The following is a 25,029-nucleotide window of genomic DNA, read 5'->3' on the forward strand; positions in this document are numbered from 1 at the left end:
ATTCAGAAGGGACTCGGGTAGATAGGACAACTTGGTAGTAGGTTGGATCGGCATAGTAATATGTATGATTAGTTCTTTGGGTGTGTATGAGGTAATGAGTTCTATAGGTATTTTGTGGCAATGTCCTTGGGTTTTTGGTGGCCTGTGTAGCTTGGTTGAGTTAGAAGGATTCAGTCCTGACGGATTGGTTTTGAGCCATTGGGGTTCTCTGGCAGGTGGACGACCCAGTTACAGGGGAAACTTTGCCAAAATGTTTACGAATTTGTAAAGAAAGCCAAATTTTAAGGGCCATAAGTAAGTTGAAATTTTGGAAAGGAAGTATGAGATTGATGTAGTCATGATTTCCTATGGATAATGGTTGGAGGTATAAGGATAACTCTATTCTTAGAAGTGACTTTTGAAACATTCGAGGACGAATGTTCTTAAGTGGGGGAGAATGTAACACCCCGGAAAATTTTGAAGTACTTAAGCGCTATTTAAAAAGTTGATGTGCATTAATTATATTATTTTGTGTGAAGACGAGGTCTATTAATGGAATGGATATCAATTAGATATGATAATAAGTATAAGAATCATATTATAAGTGATGTGGGGTCTAGGGAGAGCCCTCAGTGTAAGTCAAGTTGAGAATTTCATGATAGACTAAAGTTGCAAATGAGTAAGCACAAGACCAAACTTTGGACGAGCATATATACATATATATAATGAGTTATGTGGTGTATGACCTATCAAATTAAAGGTATTTGAGATAGTTTCTAACGCTTGAAACCGTTTGTCATTTGTACATTCCTACAAGAATTTATGACCAAATTACCAAAGGCTGGCGTAGGAGCCTGAGGATGCGAAGCATCCGAGGCCGCGTCCGAAAGAGAGGCTGGCAGTGAAGTGCTGCCATAGCATCTAGGTCCGTATCCGAACTTCAAAGAGGAGTGAAGTGGGGATGCGAAGCATCCAGGGCTGCATCCGAAACCCAGAAATCTGGGCCTATAAATACAAGGTCGGGTAAAGAGGGTATTTTGTGTATTTGGGGGTTAGGGTTCTTGAAGTGAAGGGGCGATTTTGAGCTTAAGTCAAGTCCAATCAACCAAGGTAAGTTGTTAATGATGTTTTGGGTTGATTATCACTCAATATACATGAGTTCTAACATCATTTTTTACATCCAAATACAAGATTTCATCATCAAATCCTCAAGAACACGAAAATCACCAAAGTTGTGATTTTTCAAGATTGATCTACTAGAGGTAATTCCAATGCTTCAAACTCGTTTATTATGAGTAGTTAGAAGTATTTGAAGCATTTATTACAAGTTTTAATGGTTGAAAGATTGGATTATAAAACTCTAGTTCATGGCATGAATAGTACTTTTGAGAAAATAAGAGAGAAGGTGAATGGTAATCTTGGCGATGAAATTTATGAATACAATGAACCTATGGGATTTGTTACTAAATTGGTCCCAATGGATGTTGATATTGTAGATTGAAGTTGTTTAGTATAGTATATCGTTGTATTATCATTAAGGGGTGAATTTCAGTTTCGGATCGTTGGCATTGAATTGAGGAGACAAGAGGGCATTCAGAGGTGGATACGCACGGAGTGAAAATTTCCTGAGTATTGATTAGCTTGCTCAACGTTGGGTTCATCTTGTTGAGGTAAGTAACAGTTTTAACTCTGGCTTTGAGGGGTGATACCCACGCTAAATGACGGGTGTGTGGGTGTACACCACGAGAGATTGAGACTTGGTCCGTCCCGTGAGGCTGTGAGGTCTAATGGCTATTATCTGTGGTTATGTGTTTATTATTGTTGAACTTGTTTGTCTTCATGTTAGAGATCATGCTTAGGCTTTATTCATGCTCACATTATTTGTACTCAATCCTAGAAATGATTGTACATGCTTACCTCAGTCTCTATTATTTGCTAATATGCGGTGATACTTGATGTGGGCTGTGTTCCCTTATTTGTTGGTGATGATGAGGCTAGTGAGGTACATGATTGAGTGAGGCCGAGGGCCTGGTTGTGAGGATATTAATACCACAGCGCATGAGTTATCCGCGTAACACGTGAGTTGACCGTGCGGGTCTAGGTATTTATACCATAGCGCGTGAGTTGTCCGTGTAGCACGTGAGTTGACCGTGCGGATGCAGGTATTGATATTGATTGAGTGAGTCCGAGGGCCTGGTTGTGAGGATATTAATACCATAGCGCGTGAGTTGTCCGCGTAGCACGTGAGTTGACCGTGCGGGTCCAGGTATTTATACCATAGCGCGTGAGTTGTCAGCGTAGCACGTGAGTTGACCATCCGGGTCCAGGTATTTATACCATAGCACGTGAGTTGTCTGCGTAGCACGTGAGTTGACCGTGCGAATTCAGGTATTGATATTGATTGAGTGAGGCCGAGGGCCTGGTTGAGAGGATATTAATACCATAGCGCGTGAGTTGTCCTGTAGCACGAGAGTTGACCGTGCGGGTCCAGGTATTGATACCATAGCGCGTGAGTTGTCCGCGTAGCACGTGAGTTGACCGTGCGGATCCAGGTATTGATATGATGGCACGTGAGTTGTCTGTGCTTAGCGCTTGGGCTTTGGGAGCCCCTCCGGAGTCTGTACACACCCCCAGTGAGCGCAGAGTGTTGAGTGTTTTGAGTATTGAGTGCTTAGTGCGAGTGATGAGTGATAGAGTGACACTGCTGTGAGGTTGTATTTATTTGTGTTGTTGCTGCATTTATCTGTTAAACTTCTTTGTGGAATTTACAGAGTTATGGAATTTACCTATTTATTTCTGCTTAGTTTTAAATTGTGAAAATAAATAATTGGACTGTTTTACTTAGCTCGTCACTATTGCTCAGTTCCTTAGTTATTTCTGTTACTTGCTGAGGTGGTTGTACTCATGCTACACCCTGCACTTTATGTGCAGATTCAGGTGAGCTAGAGCGCGGCGATCGTTAAGTTCAGGCCGGGTATCTGTGGAGATTGCAAGGTAGCTGCTAGCGTCCGCAGGACCTTGTTACTCCTTTTATCATTTCTTCTTTTGGATAGTTAGACAGTTTATATATCTTAGTTTATAGTTTTAAACGCTCATGACTTAGTGATACCCCGATGTTTGGGGCTCGTTTTCGTATTTTCTATATTATATTTAGAGTTGATTTAGTTTATGAGAAATTCAAATATTGAAATGTTTTATTAAATTCTTATAATCGGTTTAGTAGAAATATTTTAGAAAGTAGTCTTGCCTTGTAACACGATAGGCGCCATCACGACCATGGTTAGATTTTGGATCGTGACAAGTTGGTATCAGAGCTTTAGGTTACATAGGTCTCACGAGTCATGAGCGGGTTTAGTAGAGTCTTACGGATCGGTACGGAGACGTCTGTACTTATCTTCGAGAGGTTGCAGAACCTTTTGGAAAACTTCACATTCTTGAATTCTTTTCGTGCGTTATTGATTCAGCTTGAAGTGTAACTATTTGAATTCCTTCCACGCATTTGTATGCGAACATGAGCGCTCGGTATCAGTTGAGCATCGACGGCTTGTGATTCCCTGGATGAGGTGCGAGATGTAATTTCTGTGCATTGACGTTGGGCCAGTCTGGAGGACATGAGGCCGGTTTTTTACTGTAGCTTGAGCACTGAGGTGTTGATTGTGTGAGAGCGTACTTGTGGTACTTTGAGGGATATTTAAGAGAGTATTCAGCAGCTTATGAGCCTTAGGGCGGTGTGATTTTATGCTTGGGTCTCGTGTGGTGAGTCTGGGTTGAGGATTATGGCGTTATGGCGGGGCAAAGTATCAATTTGAAGGTAATTCAGAAGGGACTCGGGTAGATAGGACAACTTGGTAGTAGGTTGGATCGGCATAGTAATATGTATGATTAGTTCTTTGGGTGTGTATGAGGTAATGAGTTCTATAGGTGTTTTGTGGCAATGTCCTTGGGTTTTTGGTGGCCTGTGTAGCTTGGTTGAGTTAGAAGGATTCAGTCCTGACGGATTGGTTTTGAGCCATTGGGGTTCTCTGGCAGGTGGACGACCCAGTTACAGGGGAAACTCTGCCAAAATGTTTACGAATTTGTAAAGAAAGCCAAATTTTAAGGGCCATAAGTAAGTTAAAATTTTGGAAAGGAAGTATGAGATTGATGTAGTCATGATTTCCTATGTATAATGGTTGGAGGTATAAGGATAACTCTATTCTTAGAAGTGACTTTTGAAACATTCGAGGACGAATGTTCTTAAGTGGGGGAGAATGTAACACCCCGGAAAATTTTGAAGTACTTAAGCGCTATTTAAAAAGTTGATGTGCATTAATTATATTATTTTGTGTGAAGACGAAGTCTATTAATGGAATGAATATCAATTAGATATGATAATAAGTATACGAGTCATATTATAAGTGATGTGGGGTCTAGGGAGAGCCCTCAGTTTAAGTCAAGTTGAGAATTTCATGATAGACTAAAGTTGCAAATGAGTACGCACAAGACTAAAATTTGGACGAGCATATATACATATATATAATGATTTATGTGGTGTATGACCTATCAAATTAAAGGTATTTGAGTATAGTTTCTAACGCTTCAAACCGTTTGTCATTTGGACATTCCTACAAGAAGTTATGACCAAATTACCAAAGGCTGGCGTAGGAGCCTGCGGATGCGAAGCATCCGAGGCCGCGTCCGAAAGAGAGGCTGGCAGTGAAGTGATGCCATAGCGTCCAGGTCCGCATCCGAACTTCAAAGAGGAGTGAAGTGGGGATGCGAAGCATCCAGGGCCGCATCCAAAACCCAGAAATCTAGGCCTATAAATACAAGGTCGGGTAAAGAGTGTATTTTGTGTATTTGGGGGTTAGGGTTCTTGAAGTGAAGGGGCGATTTTGAGCTCAAGTCAAGTCCAATCAACCAAGGTAAGTTGTTAATGATGTTTTGGGTTGATTATCACTCAATACACATGAGTTCTAACATCATTTTGTACATCCAAATTAAAGATTTCATCATCAAATCCTCAAGAGCACGAAAATCACCAAAGTTGTGATTTTTCAAGATTGATCTACTAGAGGTAATTCCAATGCTTCAAACTCGTTTATTATGAGTAGTTAGAAGTATTTGAAGCATTTATTACAAGTTTTAATGGTTGAAAGATTGGATTATAAAACTCTAGTTCATGGCATGAATAGTACTTTTGAGAAAATAAGAGAGAAGGTGAATGGTAATCTTGGCGATGAAATTTATGAATACAATAAACCTATGGGATTTGTTACTAAATTGGTCCCAATGGATGTTGATATTGTAGATTGAAGTTGTTTAGTATAGTATATCGTTGTATTATCATTAAGGGGTGAATTTCAGTTTCGGATCGTTGGCATTGAATTGAGGAGACAAGAGGGCATTCAGAGGTGGATACGCACGGAGTGAAAATTTCCTGAGTATTGATTAGCTTGCTCAACGTTGGGTTCATCTTGTTGAGGTAAGTAACAGTTTTAACTCTGGCTTTGAGGGGTGATACCCACGCTAAATGACGGGTGTGTGGGTGTACACCACGAGAGATTGAGACTTGGTCCGTCCCGTGAGGCTGTGAGGTCTAATGGCTATTATCTGTGGTTATGTGTTTATTATTGTTGAACTTGTTTGTCTTCATGTTAGAGATCATGCTTAGGCTTTATTCATGCTCACATTATTTGTACTCAATCCTAGAAATGATTGTACATGCTTACCTCAGTCTCTATTATTTGCTAATATGCGGTGATACTTGATGTGGGCTGTGTTCCCTTATTTGTTGGTGATGATGAGGCTAGTGAGGTACATGATTGAGTGAGGCCGAGGGCCTGGTTGTGAGGATATTAATACCACAGCGCATGAGTTATCCGCGTAACACGTGAGTTGACCGTGCGGGTCTAGGTATTTATACCATAGCGCGTGAGTTGTCCGTGTAGCACGTGAGTTGACCGTGCGGATGCAGGTATTGATATTGATTGAGTGAGTCCGAGGGCCTGGTTGTGAGGATATTAATACCATAGCGCGTGAGTTGTCCGCGTAGCACGTGAGTTGACCGTGCGGGTCCAGGTATTTATACCATAGCGCGTGAGTTGTCAGCGTAGCACGTGAGTTGACCGTCCGGGTCCAGGTATTTATACCATAGCACGTGAGTTGTCTGCGTAGCACGTGAGTTGACCGTGCGAATTCAGGTATTGATATTGATTGAGTGAGGCCGAGGGCCTGGTTGAGAGGATATTAATACCATAGCGCGTGAGTTGTCCTGTAGCACGTGAGTTGACCGTGCGGGTCCAGGTATTGATACCATAGCGCGTGAGTTGTCCGCGTAGCACGTGAGTTGACCGTGCGGATCCAGGTATTGATATGATGGCACGTGAGTTGTCCGTGCTTAGCGCTTGGGCTTTGGGAGCCCCTCCGGAGTCTGTACACACCGCCAGTGAGCGCAGAGTGTTGAGTGTTTTGAGTATTGAGTGCTTAGTGCGAGTGATGAGTGATAGAGTGACACTGCTGTGAGGTTGTATTTATTTGTGTTGTTGCTGCATTTATCTGTTAAACTTCTTTGTGGAATTTACAGAGTTATGGAATTTACCTATTTATTTCTGCTTAGTTTTAAATTGTGAAAATAAATAATTGGACTGTTTTACTTAGCTCGTCACTATTGCTCAGTTCCTTAGTTATTTCTGTTACTTGCTGAGGTGGTTGTACTCATGCTACACCCTGCACTTTATGTGCAGATTCAGGTGAGCTAGAGCGCGGCGATCGTTAAGTTCAGGCCGGGTATCTGTGGAGATTGCAAGGTAGCTGCTAGCGTCCGCAGGACCTTGTTACTCCTTTTATCATTTCTTCTTTTGGATAGTTAGACAGTTTATATATCTTAGTTTATAGTTTTAAACGCTCATGACTTAGTGATACCCCGATGTTTGGGGCTCGTTTTCGTATTTTCTATATTATATTTAGAGTTGATTTAGTTTATGAGAAATTCAAATATTGAAATGTTTTATTAAATTCTTATAATCGGTTTAGTAGAAATATTTTAGAAAGTAGTCTTGCCTTGTAACACGATAGGCGCCATCACGACCATGGTTAGATTTTGGATCGTGACAAGTTGGTATCAGAGCTTTAGGTTACATAGGTCTCACGAGTCATGAGCGGGTTTAGTAGAGTCTTACGGATCGGTACGGAGACGTCTGTACTTATCTTCGAGAGGTTGCAGAACCTTTTGGAAAACTTCACATTCTTGAATTCTTTTCGTGCGTTATTGATTCAGCTTGAAGTGTAACTATTTGAATTCCTTCCACGCATTTGTATGCGAACATGAGCGCTCGGTATCAGTTGAGCATCGACGGCTTGTGATTCCCTGGATGAGGTGCGAGATGTAATTTCTGTGCATTGACGTTGGGCCAGTCTGGAGGACATGAGGCCGGTTTTTTACTGTAGCTTGAGCACTGAGGTGTTGATTGTGTGAGAGCGTACTTGTGGTACTTTGAGGGATATTTAAGAGAGTATTCAGCAGCTTATGAGCCTTAGGGCGGTGTGATTTTATGCTTGGGTCTCGTGTGGTGAGTCTGGGTTGAGGATTATGGCGTTATGGCGGGGCAAAGTATCAATTTGAAGGTAATTCAGAAGGGACTCGGGTAGATAGGACAACTTGGTAGTAGGTTGGATCGGCATAGTAATATGTATGATTAGTTCTTTGGGTGTGTATGAGGTAATGAGTTCTATAGGTGTTTTGTGGCAATGTCCTTGGGTTTTTGGTGGCCTGTGTAGCTTGGTTGAGTTAGAAGGATTCAGTCCTGACGGATTGGTTTTGAGCCATTGGGGTTCTCTGGCAGGTGGACGACCCAGTTACAGGGGAAACTCTGCCAAAATGTTTACGAATTTGTAAAGAAAGCCAAATTTTAAGGGCCATAAGTAAGTTAAAATTTTGGAAAGGAAGTATGAGATTGATGTAGTCATGATTTCCTATGTATAATGGTTGGAGGTATAAGGATAACTCTATTCTTAGAAGTGACTTTTGAAACATTCGAGGACGAATGTTCTTAAGTGGGGGAGAATGTAACACCCCGGAAAATTTTGAAGTACTTAAGCGCTATTTAAAAAGTTGATGTGCATTAATTATATTATTTTGTGTGAAGACGAGGTCTATTAATGGAATGAATATCAATTAGATATGATAATAAGTATACGAGTCATATTATAAGTGATGTGGGGTCTAGGGAGAGCCCTCAGTTTAAGTCAAGTTGAGAATTTCATGATAGACTAAAGTTGCAAATGAGTACGCACAAGACTAAAATTTGGACGAGCATATATACATATATATAATGATTTATGTGGTGTATGACCTATCAAATTAAAGGTATTTGAGTATAGTTTCTAACGCTTCAAACCGTTTGTCATTTGGACATTCCTACAAGAAGTTATGACCAAATTACCAAAGGCTGGCGTAGGAGCCTGCGGATGCGAAGCATCCGAGGCCGCGTCCGAAAGAGAGGCTGGCAGTGAAGTGATGCCATAGCGTCCAGGTCCGCATCCGAACTTCAAAGAGGAGTGAAGTGGGGATGCGAAGCATCCAGGGCCGCATCCAAAACCCAAAAATCTAGGCCTATAAATACAAGGTCGGGTAAAGAGTGTATTTTGTGTATTTGGGGGTTAGGGTTCTTGAAGTGAAGGGGCGATTTTGAGCTCAAGTCAAGTCCAATCAACCAAGGTAAGTTGTTAATGATGTTTTGGGTTGATTATCACTCAATACACATGAGTTCTAACATCATTTTGTACATCCAAATACAAGATTTCATCATCAAATCCTCAAGAGCACGAAAATCACCAAAGTTGTGATTTTTCAAGATTGATCTACTAGAGGTAATTCCAATGCTTCAAACTCGTTTATTATGAGTAGTTAGAAGTATTTGAAGCATTTATTACAAGTTTTAATGGTTGAAAGATTGGATTATAAAACTCTAGTTCATGGCATGAATAGTACTTTTGAGAAAATAAGAGAGAAGGTGAATGGTAATCTTGGCGATGAAATTTATGAATACAATGAACCTATGGGATTTGTTACTAAATTGGTCCCAATGGATGTTGATATTGTAGATTGAAGTTGTTTAGTATAGTATATCGTTGTATTATCATTAAGGGGTGAATTTCAGTTTCGGATCATTGGCATTGAATTGAGGAGACAAGAGGGCATTCAGAGGTGGATACGCACGGAGTGGAAATTTCCTGAGTATTGATTAGCTTGCTCAACGTTGGGTTCATCTTGTTGAGGTAAGTAACAGTTTTAACTCTGGCTTTGAGGGGTGATACCCACGCTAGGTGACGGGTGTGTGGGTGTGCACCACGAGGGATTGAGTCTTGGTCCGTCCCGTGAGGCTGTGAGGTCTAATGGCTATTATCTGTTTGTCTTCATGTTAGAGATCATGCTCATATTATTTGAACTCAATCCTAGAAATGATTGTACATGTTTACCTCAGTCTCTATTATTTGCTAATATGCGGTGATACTTGATGTGGGCTGTGTTCCCTTATTTGTTGGTGATGATGAGGCTAGTGAGGTTCATGATTGAGTGAGGCCGAGGGCCTGGTTGTGAGGATATTAATACCATAGCGCGTGAGTTGTCCGCGTAGCACGTGAGTTGACCGTGCGGGTCCAGGTATTTATACCATAGCGCGTGAGTTGTCCGCGTAGCACGTGAGTTGACCGTGCGGATGCAGGTATTGATATTGATTGAGTGAGTCCGAGGGCCTGGTTGTGAGGATATTAATACCATAGCGCATGAGTTGTCCGCGTAGCACGTGAGTTGACCGTGCGGGTCCAGGTATTTATACCATAGCGCGTGAGTTGTCCGCGTAGCACGTGAGTTGACCGTGCGGGTCCAGGTATTTATACCATAGCGCGTGAGTTGTCTGCGTAGCACGTGAGTTGACCGTGCGAATCCAGGTATTGATATTGATTGAGTGAGGCCGAGGGCCTGGTTGTGAGGATATTGATACCATAGCGCGTGAGTTATCCCGTAGCACGTGAGTTGACCGTGCGGGTCCAGGTATTGATACCATAGCGCGTGAGTTGTCCGCGTAGCATGTGAGTTGATCGTGCGGATCCAGGTATTGATATGATGGCACGTGAGTTGTCCGTGCTTAGCGCTTGGGCTTTGGGAGCCCCTCCGGAGTCTGTACACACCCCCAGTGAGCGCAGAGTGTTGAGCGTTTTGAGTATTGAGTGCTGTGTGCGAGTGATGAGTGATGGAGTGACACTGCTGTGAGGTTGTATTTATTTGTGTTGTTGCTGCATTTATCTGTTAAACTTCTTTGTGGAATTTACAGAGTTATGGAATTTACCTATTTATTTCTTCTTAGTTTTAAATTGTGAAAATAAATAATTGGACTGTTTTACTTAGCTCGTCACTATTGCTCAGTTCCTTAGTTATTTCTGTTACTTGCTGAGGTGGTTGTACTCATGCTATACCCTGCACTTTATGTGCAGATTCAGGTTAGCTAGAGCGCGGCGATTGTTGAGTTCAGGCCGGGTATCTGTGGAGATTGCAAGGTAGCTGCTAGCGTCCGCAGGACCTTGTTACTCCTTTTATCATTTCTTCTTTTGGATAGTTAGACAGTTTATATATCTTAGTTTATAGTTTTAGACGCTCATGACTTAATGACACCCCGATGTTTGGGGCTCGTTTCCGTATTTTCTATATTATATTTAGAGTTGATTTAGTTTATGAGAAATTCAAATATTGAAATGTTTTATTAAATTCTTATAATCGGTTTAGTAGAAATATTTTGGAAAGTAGGCTTGTCTTGTAACACGATAGGCGCCATCACGACCATGGTTAGATTTTGGGTCGTGACAAAAATACATTAGCGCCCAGGCACATAATAGTTGTAATATTTTTTATGGAGAAAGAAGAGTTGAAAGAAACAGAAATTGAGAGCATTACATGGTAATTTGCTGGAGAAAACTTTGCCAGAGCCATGAGGATGAGACGAGCACATGAGAGATGCCCTACTCTTTGGTATATAGGATTGAGGCAGTAATACCGGTCGAGGTCGGAGAACCCAACCTAAGGTACTCCCACGACATGAGCAACGACGAGAGAAGAATGCAGGAACTCGACGAAATTGACGAACAAAGAGACATGGCCTACATAAGAATGGTCGCCCAAAAACAACAAGCAAAGCGTTATTACAACAAGAAAGCGAAGATCCAGCCGCTTAAAGTCGGGGATTACGTACTGAAAGCCAAAACTCAAGCGAGCAAAGATCCCCGAGAAGGCAAGCTAGGAACAAACTGGGATGGTCCGTACAAAATCACAGCCAAAGCGAACAAGGATTCATTCCAACTAGAGACAATGGAAGGAAAACTACTACCAAACAACTAGAATATCAACCACCTCAAATACTTCGACTTTTGAGATAAAAAGCGTCCCCCAAGTCGTACTCTTTTTCCTTCACTTGAGTTTTGTCCCATTTGGATTTTCTCAAGGAGGTTTTTAACGAGGCGATGAAGGGAACACTTCGGGTTGAAGTACGCAAAAGTAGAGTCGTGGTTACTATTTCATTGCTCAACCTCTCAATACTCTCCATGTCAACCAATGAAGGGACTAGATAGACTGGGACTAGGACTGGAACGCCAGCCAACACCCAAAAATCTGTAAATTTCTCCAATTATGTAATCAAAGCAATAATGTCAAAGCAATAAGAAACTTATGCTTATTAGCACACCTTTTTCGTGTTAAGGTTATGTTCGACCTACCGGCTCTCGGCCACGATTTAATGAAAGGTTATGTTCGACCCCGCTCGAACAAACACCTACCGGACCTCGGCCGCAATTTAACAAAAGGTTATGTTCGACTAAACTCGAACAAACACCTACCGACCTCAGCTGTGATTTAATGAAAGGTTTTGTTCAACTAAGCTCGAACAAACACCTACCGGCCCTCGGCCATAAATTTAACGGATATGTTCGACTAAGCTCGAACAAACACCTACCAGCCCTCGGTCGCGATTTAACGAAATGTTATGTTCGACTAAGCTCGAACAAACACCTACCGGCCCTCAGCTGTGATCCAATGAAAGGTTATGTTCGACCAAGCTCGAACAAACATCTATCGTCCTTTGGCTACATTTTAACGAAATGTTATGTTCGACCAAGATCGAACAAACACCTACCGGCCTCAGACCGTGATGTAACGAAAGGTTATGTTCGACTAAGCTCGAACAAACACCTACCGGCCCGCAGCCGCAATTTAACGAAAGATTATGTTCGACCTCGCTCGAACAAACATCTACCGGCCCTCGACCACATCCCAACAAAGAAACAAAAATATACACAAGTACAGAAAATAAACCACAAGAAGAGAAGAAGATGCAAGGAACAACTTTATTTCATATACCCAAAACTGTTTACAATAGGCTCGTGAAGATGACGGCAAAAAATACACAAAAAATCAAAATAAAAAACTACTGGTCACCACCATTACGGCCTTCAACATCCTCGCCAACTTGGCCCTCAACAACGTCAACACCCTGACCATCAATACCCTTGCTATCGCTACCTTTGCCCTCAAGATATGCGGCATCATACCAGGAATTCTCCTCGAGCCGGTCTACACCCTCGTCCCTCTCGTCCTCACCGGCCTCAGGCATAACTGGATCATACCCACAAGAGACTCGAGCTTTACGAACCTTAACACAAACATCTTTGAGGGCAGCCTAAAAATGGATCCCCTCGCATGCAAATCTTGAAAGACATCTAATTGAGTCTCGGCATGAATCCACTCCTCATATAACTCCCGAAGAACATTAGGAAAATCTGAAGTACAGGAAGAGGATGGTTGTGCCAGTAATCGGACCTTCTCGGCCTCCAGAGTAGCAACTCGATCGTAGAGGCCAGAAGTTTCTTTCTCCAACTCTCAAATCCTCTTATCGAGCGCTCTTCTTTAAGCCTGGCCATTGTTAAGTCATTTTCTCACTCGAAATGGAGAGTCCGGATCACCACCTCAAGAGACTCCACCTTCATCAAAGCCTCTGACCGAGCGGACTCCACCTTCTGTAGCTCCTCCATCTTCTCGAAGACCTCGCCACTAAGAGCCTCTACCCTAAATTGACACTCCTCAAGCTGGGCTCGCAGCAAAAACACCCAAGCTTGGAGATCACTACACTAGGATTCGACCCTCTTGCTGAGCTTGAGCTCTTCCTCATTGCTCCTCAACATATGCTCCACGACGCTGCACTTCCCCACCATCTGCACTAGCTCTTCATCTCTGGCCTTCAAGTCATCCCTCAGTTGGCGCACATCGCCGCCTTCACGAAGCCGACACTGAAGCTCCCGATACTTCTCGAGGACTCTGAAGTACTTGTCCTTAAACTTCACATAGATATATTTACGCCTCTTCTCCCTACGAGCACTCTCAATTTCTAAGATGACCGTCTACAAAACGAACAAAGGAAGTTAGAGATTGTGAAAGAACAAAACCAAAGGAAAATAACTAACAACAAATATACTTACCTGAAGGGCGAGGCCGACAATGTTACTCGATAGGTCTCTATCATTCATAGTCTTGATGGTCATACCTTCAACTTCAGAACTAAGAGGGACAAGGGAGGGGATAATCATCTCGGTATCCACGAGAAGATTACGGTCCATCGGGATCGTAATAGTCCTCGAACCCCCCTCCAACTTCACTTCAAGCTGAGTAAGCCCCTCGTCGATTATCCTCAGCTCGTCTACACCCATGTCGGAATCAGATCCAACATCCTCCTCAGCAATAACCTTACCTCTATTATCAATCGAAGAGGGTACGTCCGCCGCAACACCGGAAGATGAGGCCTCTTCGCGTCTAGGAAGAATAAGGTCGTCACTGCCCACCACATCTTCGATCGCATCCCCCGTAGGTCATATACCCATATCCTCCAAACAAATAGCCTCGGAACTAGCCTCTGGGCTCTCCCCGATATGCACTGTGGAAGTCTCTTGAAGGACAAAACCGCAGTCTCCTACATCGGCGGCCGCCAAACTCTTCCCACCCAATATCCACGGCCCTCCTCTTACGAGGCATCAAATCTCCATCACCGGGCAAAGGTTCATCAACTTGTCTATAAGAGCGTACAAGGGAGAAGCCGAGGTCTCCACAGCCGAAGGAGGGACAGATTCTGACGCAGCAACGGGAGGGACCGAGAAAGAAACAACATCAGTCATAGTCGAAGAAGGGGCGGGAGCCAAGTACGTAGTAGCTTTCCTCTTCCAGAACAAGGGTACGGGAGCTCTCGACCTCCTCGGTGATCCCCTGGCCAAAGCTAAGAAAACACAAGGAAAGGGAAAGGTCAGCAAAGGTAAACAAAAAAAAACTAAGATACCGATGGGAAAAGGAACTTACCAGTCGAAGGGAGAGCATGCCTAAACTTTTTGAAGAAACTTGGCCACTCACGAATCCCTATGATGTGAGGGAGGAGTCGATAGACCCGGTCAGAAATGTGAGCGGCCAAAGGAGGAGGCGAGGTCTTGGCTGCATGAGAAGAGGACAAGAGGTCAAGGCCCACGACTAGGCACAGGAGAAAAACCATACACCTATAAGCAAGGAAATTAGGTACTTACGAGCATAATTCCAAGTCTCAGGAAAACTGTCGACATTGGCTACCACGTCCTTGGTTCTGACAAAAAACATTTGAACCAGAATTGGCAGTTGGCTTTGTCGTCCATCTTCACCACCAAGCACTTGCCCCCTCGGTGGCGAAGATTCAACATTGTTCCCCTATGAAAGATATGGGCAAACAAATGTATTAAGTGCCGAAGTGTCAACTCGACCCCGGCTAGCTCGGCAAATTTGGTAAGCATCTTTATAAGTTTATAAATGTACGGCGCGAGCTGAGCTGGGAAAATGCCGTAATAATGACTGAATTCCTCCGCCAGCGGAAGGAGAGGGAGAGAGTGGCCGACTTGGAAGGGGTAGGCGTAGAAGGCGCAATACCCTAGACGATGGACCTGCACCATATCCTACCCAACTGGGATTAATTCAATGTGATTGGGAAGGCCGAACTTAGCACCTTAAGCTTTTCCAATTCCTTCACCGTCATCACAGATCGAAAGGCTCTAGGTTCAGCATCAAGAGATTTGGTGAAATCGGATCTGCAATCAGGGCTATGTGGAATTATCTCCTCCACCGACGGGAAGGTTCTATCCTCGACGGCGACAGGAACACTCTCCTCATGGGAGGGAAACACCACTGCCAAGAGGGCCACATGACTTCCCTCACTAGACTCAGAAGGCATGTTAGACATAACTTGATATAGGAAAGAGGGGTATCAAATGATGAAGAGCTAAGAACAATACAAATCATTGGAACGGAGAAGAGAAGTTCGAAGCAAGAAGATAGCAAGAGAAAAATATGGGATTTCGAAACAACAGAAAAATTAAACCTCAAAATTGCATCTAATAACCTCTATTTATAAAGGTCTTGGCACCAGAACCGAAAACGGCCCATCATTACTGGCATTGGAACCGAAGCGGCGGGTTTAATTAGAGGTCATACGCGAAACAAAGCAATGCATCGGGAATATGTGTCATAATGACGTATGACGTCATGACGTCATCCTAACTCGTGGACAGCATAATTCCAGCGAATCGCCCGAGAAAATCGAAGCATTTGAAATGTGTAGCCCACGTAGGGCCATGCTGCCAGTCCGTCACAACCACCACGACCTGCATAACTCGCTCGATTGTTTTGACCACAAGGAATAAGGTCCGCTCATCGAACCCGCCTGAAGCCGGCCTCAATAAGCGGAGGGACTAACTGCATGAGTCAAAATCTATCTTTAGAATATTTAATCCAAAATAGTACTAGGGGAAGAGATTCCAAGTCATCGTTCGTCGAAATGGCCCAAGAAGCGGCGAAGTTTATGGTCAAAGAGTCAGCAAGGGACGAAGTCAAGGAGTCAACAAGGGTCGAGGTCGAGGACGAGTACTTTTGACGGAATTATAACGTCTAGTTTCATGATAGGATATTACAGAGAATATTCTAGTGGATATTCTTTGTACTTATACTATTAGGGTTTTTTAGGAGCATGTTCCCTATAAATAGAAAAAATATTATGATAGGGGACATGTGATATTCATTTGTAAAAAACACACTTTGACTTGAGAAAGAGAATCGGATCTCATTTGCTAAAATACAAACATCACATTTTCGCTGAGATTCTTGTCTATACTTTTTCACTAGATCCGAGAATAACTCAAATATTCAAGGGATTTCCTATCATTCATCATTGTGAGAAAGAACATCCACTTATTCCATCATTTCTTGGATGACTCATTCATTTTATTTACTTAAATGTCATTTATTGCTATTCATCGATATTGAATGCTACATTATTGTCTCTGATTTCTAGAATATTTATAGTATGCCACTGCACTGTCCGACGGTATCTATATAGTATCTGTTGCTTCTTTAAGAACTCCATCTAGGGTTATTATTGTTAGCTAAGATTAACCCTTATTTATATAAATTTAATTATTTGAACCAAGATATATATTTTTTGGTAGAACAATTTTTTCTTTGTTGATCCAAGATATTGAAGCGGCATTTGAATTTGGACACCTTAAAAGTAATTTGTGGTCCAATGTCATAATTGTACAGATGAGATCGCGCAGTTCACTTTACACAGCAATCAGCTAGTAACACCTAGGGGTCTACAAATCGAACCGGAAAATCGCACCAAACTGAAAAGTCAAACCAAACCGATTAAAAAACCCGACTAGGTTTGGTTTGATTTGATTTGGTATTGAGTAAAAAAATCCGAACCAAATCGATATATAAATATATAATTTTTTATATATAATTTTAAGACTTTATATAGAATTTTATTTAAAAGATATCAAGAAATATTTGAGATCCTCTCATGGATATAATGTTTAATAGAACTATAAAGTGCATTCATTTTATTTACTTTAAATAATAGATTGTATCACTTTCTTATTATGTGTTATTGAAATGCGTCAATCATCTCTTTGTTATTTCATATTCATATGTCAAGATTTGTTATATATTTTTCGAATTTGAAGTGATATTTCGATAATCTAAAATTACATAGAACATATCATTATTTAGGTATCATATTGATTTTTATGTTTAATTAATAAATATGGTTAACCCTGAAAGCGTACATCAACCAAAATTTATTGGTAGACGACTAAGAAAATAAACTATTATGTGTTACTACAAAAAATTCTCCCATAAGATCACTTTAATAGATCATATGTTTGTTATTTTTTTTTAATTTTTAGTAAACATATATTCACTTATCAAAAATTTATCTATAACTTTAATAATGCAAGATTGAAATAATATTCACGTAACAAAAAACCCAAAAACTTAAAAAATCCGACAAAACCGAACCAATCCAAACCTGGTTTTGATAAAATCCGAAACACCCGGTACCACTGGTAACACCATTTAAATCCTACCCTAGTACCCTCAAACCAATCCCATTATAAAAAAGAGCAACTACCAACTTTACACTTTTGAGAAACGCAGTCTTGTCAGGAAGCCAATCTAATAAACTCGTAGAATCCCATAAAACACATAAATAAATTTAAAAGAATTGTGAAACAAACAAATTTTAATGATCTTGAGAACGAGGTTGCCTGCGAAAAGGTACATCCTTCTTAATCACCACAACATCTTTACCATTTTCCTCTTTTACATTTTCCACCTTACTCTCTGTTTTCTTCTTTGACACTCGGAATGCACTCTTCAATCCATTCATAAACCTTCGACTAAAGTTAATCTTTTCCACTTTCATACTTTCCTCGTACGACGCTTCTGATGAATTAGACGACCCAAGTAATCCTCTTTCTCTACCTGTGAGAATCCGAAAGCTTGCTGAGGAAACTGATCCAATTTGTCCTCTATCAATCTTATTCTCGGAACTCAATCGAAAACTAGCAGACCTAGCAGAATCATGCGTCAAATTACTCTTCGTATTTTGATCTGATTCTTTAAGAAGCTTCCTCATACCACTCAACTCATTCTCCAAGCTCTGAATTCGCGAGCTAGTGGCATTCATTGCTGCCTTTAGCTGTGCCACTTGACGTAGTGCTGCATCTCGTTCGAGAATTGTACCTAAACTGACTTCGTTTTTGTTCTGGAGATGATTAATGTGATGATGGTGGTGGTTGTCGGCCGCAGTGGCGGTGAGGATAGAGCGACGTGTGTTTAATTGTTCCACAAACATGGCTTGGACCACAAACCTTAATGGCATTCTTGAGTTTTGGACCGCATGCATTAGAAGTTGAGGCGAGAGAATGGTACAGTCGATGTAATTGCACATTGCTATTTTTTCTTCATCTGATATCTTACCCTTGTATTCCTGTTTAAAGAACAGATTCAACAGATTAATTAAAGGACAAAACAAATGGAGCATAATTGGTAGGGAACTATGATTTTTAGACCCAAATTTTGAAACCTATTTATTGAATTTTAAGTTTTATCATTGATCCACGTAACTTGACGGGTTCCACTCACAACTTAATTGATTTTTAATTGAGTCATGTAAATATTTTGTTAATAAAATTTAAACCTAAAGAACTGTTGAAACTATGTACGTCTGACGTTAAGGGAAAGATTTATTCCTTATTTTGGGATCAAGTTAATTAGTTGTGTGGTCTTAAATTTTCTATGGTACACTCTAATACGTTGAACTTTTTTCATTGTCGTTATTTTTGCAGCAAATTTGTCAAATATTTTCACATTATCGTATCACCTAAAAATATATAGCATGTAACTATTCGTGGATATAATTAGCTGAAAAATAAGAGACTACCTGGTACGGCAATTTTTTTTTACATTGCTGGTATAAAAATTATACACCGTTCGTGTAGGTATATACATTAAATCCAATTTTATACCGACTCCGCTCATTCATTATATAGTGAATCTACCAAATTTACCGTTTTAATAGTAATATTTTATCTTGAAATTTTGCCATTTTTACAAACGTCTTTTTCCAAAATTAGCCTCAAATATGGCCAGTCAAAAAAAACCTCAGTAAATAAAGCATGTAACTTGTTGAAAGAAAACAAAGCAAGTAACCAACTTACCTTAAGATAAAGGTCAACAACTCTATAGAGCTGGTCATGGCTTCCGCTCAACCACCGATTCATTGACTGAACGATTAATTGAAAATCCACGGGTCGCAACTCTTTAACGTCGTTGAGGCATCTCATAACGCCGTTACCATCGTCAACCAAACTCAACGCTTCAATACATCTACTCAACACTGACGACGTCATTTCAGACTCCGGCAACAGCGAAACGCAAGAACGCAGCACAATTGATGCATACTCTCGGTTAACGGCAATTACACGGCGGAAATATGCTTCCGTTTTCTGTGCCAAGCTCTCGCTACCCACCATGTTATTAGTCTCCGTCATTTCCAGCAACTCCGCCGCCGTACGAAGAGCGGCGACGTTAAACGGCGTTATGACTATGTGAGCATCGTAACAAAACTCGGCGATTAAAGAAAATGTTTCTGCCGTTATCTTTAACGGCGGAGAGAGGGTTAATTCGGACTGGCCCTTCAGGTACCTTTTCAGAAATCCACTCCTTGCTGCCAACGGATCCTAAGGTAAATTTAGGAAATTAGTAAATGCCCCCAGCTTTTGCATTAATTGCGAAAATTACACTTCAGTTTGTAGGCACAGCTCTCAAGTACATACCCAAAAATAAATTTTTTTTTAAAAATGGTCTTTTATTTATGTACTGATTCTTTTTTTCAAAACGTATAAGTTGAATTAGATGAATTGCAAATTATAATATCTCCATTACACTTATTCTAGTCATCTTGAAATAGACAATATTCCAAACCTTAGGAACACATGAAAAGAAAAAGAAGTGCTGCTAATGGTGAAAATTGAGTAGCCCAAAAGACTAAAAGTAGTACAATTACCATCCCTCTGACCGTCATTTATCAATTTTCGTTATTAATACATTAGTAGTAGTATAATTTTTGCATTCTGACATTCCCAGAGAAGAAAACAAAAAAAAGGGGGAATTCTAGAGATATGCTATTAAGAAATGGGTCACATTTAGATTATTACTATTAAAACTTTACGTATAGATAGTAGAGATTTGTGTTGAAACAATTTAACTTAAGATTACGGTAAGATACGAAGAAATAAACAAATTATTGAGTCATCAGCCATAATTTATGCCTGTTCAGATTGATAGCGATGTAGCAACAACATACTAGCAATAAGTCAACTTTATATCCAGCAATTCATGGCGACACTCTCTCCTGATATTCATAATTTAAGATTGGAAAAATGGTTTATAATTTGCAGCTACACATATAGACAAGAAGCACATATCAATCACATGTAAAATAAAGAAAAATTATCGAAGAAACAAAAGAGGACCCAAAAAAGAAAAAAGACCACAGATTTCGTACAAAGCTCCTTCTGATTCTCTTTCCCCATGGGAAAACGAAAAAGAAAAAGAAGAGAGGTGAATAGTGAATATATTTGGAGCATGAGAGTACCTTGTGTAGGCGAAAACGTGACTCCTCAACATGTATAACTACATCAGTGTCATTTCCTGTAACTTGGGACCTTAAATAACAATTTCAAAGAAAAAAAACACACAAAAAAATCAGAGAGTAAATCATAGCCCTTGAACGTAAACTGAGTAGGAATTTAATTAGCAGTAAATTGTATACACCTCCAACCCCCGAGGATGATAATTACAACTAATCGTCAGTAACTTGAAAAAATTATAGTAGTAAATTATTTACTAGAATAGATTAAAATAAACTAACAGTGTAACAATTCTTGTATATTATTAGTGTATATAAGTTAAATTCTTACCGGAAGACAACCGGAGAGCGGGGAGGCGAAGGAGATGGGGAGATTTCTGGAGAGACAGAAAGGGAAGTGGAGGAATCTTCAACATCATCTTCATAGATAGTATTCACAACCCCTAAATCTGCCCAACGTCCTCTGATGGCTTCCATGGCCATGGCCTTCAATTTTTACCTTACTGTACCTACCACTGCTGCTTCTGCCGAAACGTTACGTTGGGTTTTGTTAGTAATAATTTTAGGGTAGGGAGAAACCAAAGGAAGGGGGTGAAAGAAAGAATTATTCCCTCGCTGGTAATTATGTAGTTGGGGGCATTAAATGGTAACAGGTAAGGTAATAAATGCCTTTGCCTTAATACTCTTTTGGTTGGAAATTCAAAATAACTTGCTTTCTTTGTGAGCACTGGTGATGATTCTCTTCCTAAACCAGAGTTTGAAATCTGATTTGCTTTCTCTTTTAATCTCAACTTTCCTTAGAAATCTATGAAGGTGCAACTGATGTGTAGTCCAAATGGCTGGAAAATTTCATTGGATGGAAGACAAACAACTATTTTACTAAAAATAGAATGAAATGATGTTGTTTTGTTTTTCGGTTAGACAAGAGATCGATGTATTACCAAATGGCAATGAAAAAAGAATGGCATGTAGTAGACTATATACAACTTACACTTATACAAACTCAAAACTTAAAAAAGAGAAAACTATTGAAGGAGGAAAGAAGCCATCGCTTTCGGGAGCGGTGCATGTAGTTGTGCCAAATTAAACTAAATAGGAGACTCATACTCATTCAAAGGGGTGTAATTGTATAATTATTATTATTGTTATGGAATTAATATCATAATTCTTTTTGTTTATATTTGCATTAATGTATCAAGGTTGTTACGTTGGTTGACAACTAGCAATATTGTCATTTGTGATTCATTCACCAAAAATTAGTTTTTATATTTATTTGACGGTCAAAGAATATTTTAGGTAGTCTAAGTAGGGATTTTATAGGATAAGTATGTTCAATATTTTATAAGACGCTGAAAAATATAACTGAAGAAATTATTACTAGTATTTTCAGTCATTAAGTTTTTTTGTTGGTCAATGAGATTTTAAGTAGCTTTAATAAGGTTTTGGTAAGAAAGTATTGCATTGAATTGGGACAAAAAGAAGAAAAAAAAACACTTCGGCCTCTAAAAGAAGCGTTACTTAAAAAGACTTGTCAAATTAGGCCTCATGAAAGCTAAAGGAAAAGTTCAATGGACGCAACTGAAGTTAAAACTAGTTCAAGAACTTGTGTGTGCCAAAAATATGTGGAGGTTAATATTCATATGTTGATATTATTACGAAGTAATCAATATATTATTAGGTTCAGCCACTACAGTTATTCGGAACCTATTAACCATTCCGACCAAAAATAGGGCTTCTTCATGAAAACAAAGAATGAATTAAGCTTAAGACTGAATGGCCATGTAATTGTGTTGATAAAGAAAACTATGGAGAAAGTTATGGTTTAGGGAAATAGGCTATTCAGTACTAATCTTAAAATCCGGTTGCCCTGTATGTACTATTTAGATAATTGAAATAACCAAAGTAAGATATATCATAAAGTTTTGCTGGGGAGAAAGCTTATGACATTTATTTCCACAATTAGGAGGGTAAAATATATAGGCAAGTTACACATTGGTCAATCAGCCAAAACTACTTACATTCAGTAACCAACATACGAAAAATATACACTGAATTATGTAGAATATATGTATATTTTTTTGTATATTATATATTAATTTATGTGTGTGTGTGTATATATATATATATATATATATATATATATACACCAATCTTAGGGTACGTGCGTTACACGTGTATATAACGTCAGTAAACTAAAACTTGTATATAAGAAAAAATTAATTATGCAAAATAGAAAATAACGTTAAAATAACAATCATTTAAGTGACAAAAATAAACATGAGTACATAGACGTAGTAATTGGATATTTTCAGAGCTTGCAAAGATAAACAGATTAGTTAAGTTAGTTATATATTATTTTCATTATAGATATTTTATTTTATGAGATAATAATATGTTAGTATATTATTGAATCTAACCCAATTTCTCTTTCATAAACAATGTTGCTGGTCCTAAAACTTTTAAATTATTATTTAATATTGAAGAAAAATGATGACTCTTTATCATTTTATCATTTAGATGCGTATTAATTTACAATAATAATAACTTATCAAGTAAAATATTTAATCAAAGAAACTATGAAAAATGTTTTTTAAGCTAATCAACATATTTAAATATAATTAATAATTTAAAGTTGTAAAAGGAACAAAAAACTCAAAAGATTAAATATACAGAAAAATTTATAAATCAAGAACATATAATTTCAATGAGCTATATATTGTCAAACTACGTATAGACATATAATGCAAGATTAATAGCAAAAATTCGAGAAGAAAATATAAATCAGTAGTTAATTTCAAACATTAGTTTGAATAGTAGAAACAGATTTTAGCTAGGAGCACAAAATGTAGTTCAACTTCATTAGGTCCTACACTAAAATTAATGCACCACAATTAATCGCAAGTGGTAAGATCATAATAAAGAAAAAAAGAATGATTCAAATTTTTTTCAGAATTGTTGAACGGAATCTTCATGCTTAATGCAAATATTGTAAAAACGTACTGAAAAGACAAATCTGTATTTTAGACTAACTTGCCATAACTATTGGTTTTGAACCTACAAATATGATATAAAAATAAATTATAGTTTATAGTCTTAATGCAATACTAGAAGGACAAAGTTTATCCAATAGATCATTAAATTTTAATTGATTTTAAACTCCTTTATTAGGCAAAAGTATACAATATTTCATATTATAATTTTATTAAGCATAAATTTATGAATGTGTGGTTTATCAAGAACAGAGCGGGAGATAATTCTTACGTTGACAAAGAAGAAAAACCCAAGTTATCTCCATGAATAGTAATGCTTGAACAATTTCGCTTCTTGGTCAAAATTTAATTTTCTTCCCACGAGATTTATTTTTATAATTGTAAAATCTAAGCTTGAATTTGTTAAAAAGAAAGTTAAGCTTAAATATTAAATTTATACAAACAAAAATGTCAAAAGTTTAATGAAGAAAGACAAAAACCTCAACTTTGAAGGAATTTAAAAAACGAATCCTATAAACAAGGAGGGGCTAGACAACATATTGGATACTTATGGAGATTTATGTTAACAAATACTAAAAACAAGGGCTTCGAAACCATTGGATGCCTCTAATATTCATTCACAATGTTGTTATTAAGGCTGTTTATCGGGCGGATTAGACGGTTAATTACTCTTAACGGTTTGGCTTAACGGTTATCGGCTTTTAAATGTATTAATCCGCTAGCCACCCGATAAGATATCGGGCGGATTAGTATCGGTTTAGCTCTTATGGGGCGGTTATCGGGCGATTTATCGGCCTAATTCAATCTATATTGCGTGCATTAATTGTTTGTTGACCGCCTAGCATACAAATTCAGAATAGAAAATTACACATTGAGTCCAGACATACATGTCTGTTAACGCCTACATAAGAATGTAGTGTGTCATGTGGTGTAGAGTGAAAAAAGCAGAACACATTGTAGTCTACATTACATCCCAAAGCAGACAATGATATGATGTAATTAAGGAAAAAGTAGTTCTAATGGATATGCGCCTGTAACTCTTGCTAGCTATAACGTGGATCATACAAGGATATCAAATTTTATTGAGATAACTATGTGATTGCCTGGGTTTAGATACAAAAGAACAATTTCAGTAGTTTAGCTCATTAAATATAATGGCATCTAAGCTTTTATTAATTTATTCATATCACAAACGAAGCAACATTACAATAAACGTGCGGTCCTTCCCTTTGTTTCTTGTTCATTTCTCTTAGAAAGGTAACAATATATTAATAATTAACACAAAGGATGTGCTGGAGCCATATTTATAATTTTAAAAAGCAAAAATATGAGCTTGCTCTTCGTACTAGGGCATTAAGATAGAGTGCTGGAAGCCTGGAAGTTGACGGGATAGAGTACTGCGGGTGGCTGCTGGAGTGCTGGTTGAATTTCTACTGAAACTGGTTGAATTATGGTCGAATAAAGAGAACCATAATTCTGCTGGTGGTTGAAGTTTAGGCGTTAGGGTTCTGATTATTTAGGAATTAGGCGTTAGAACTTAG

The 25,029-nt window shown here is 39.2% G+C and overlaps 1 protein-coding gene across 1 annotated transcript; it reads right to left on the reverse strand.

The window, feature by feature from the left end:
* Nucleotides 1–17,353: 17,353 nt before the first annotated feature.
* On the reverse strand, nucleotides 17,354–21,450 carry LOC104098926 (BTB/POZ domain-containing protein At3g49900). The gene is made up of 4 exons (XM_009605783.4): nucleotides 20,830–21,450; nucleotides 20,505–20,574; nucleotides 19,066–19,587; nucleotides 17,354–18,335 (listed from the first exon to the last, which is right to left on the reverse strand). Exons 1-4 carry the CDS (start codon nucleotides 20,979–20,981, stop codon nucleotides 17,586–17,588), a joined length of 1,494 nt encoding a protein of 497 aa, XP_009604078.1. The 5' UTR covers nucleotides 20,982–21,450; the 3' UTR covers nucleotides 17,354–17,585.
* Nucleotides 21,451–25,029: the final 3,579 nt, after the last annotated feature.

This window comes from Nicotiana tomentosiformis, chromosome 2 (assembly GCF_000390325.3).
Source record: "Nicotiana tomentosiformis chromosome 2, ASM39032v3, whole genome shotgun sequence".
NCBI lineage: Eukaryota > Viridiplantae > Streptophyta > Magnoliopsida > Solanales > Solanaceae > Nicotiana > Nicotiana tomentosiformis.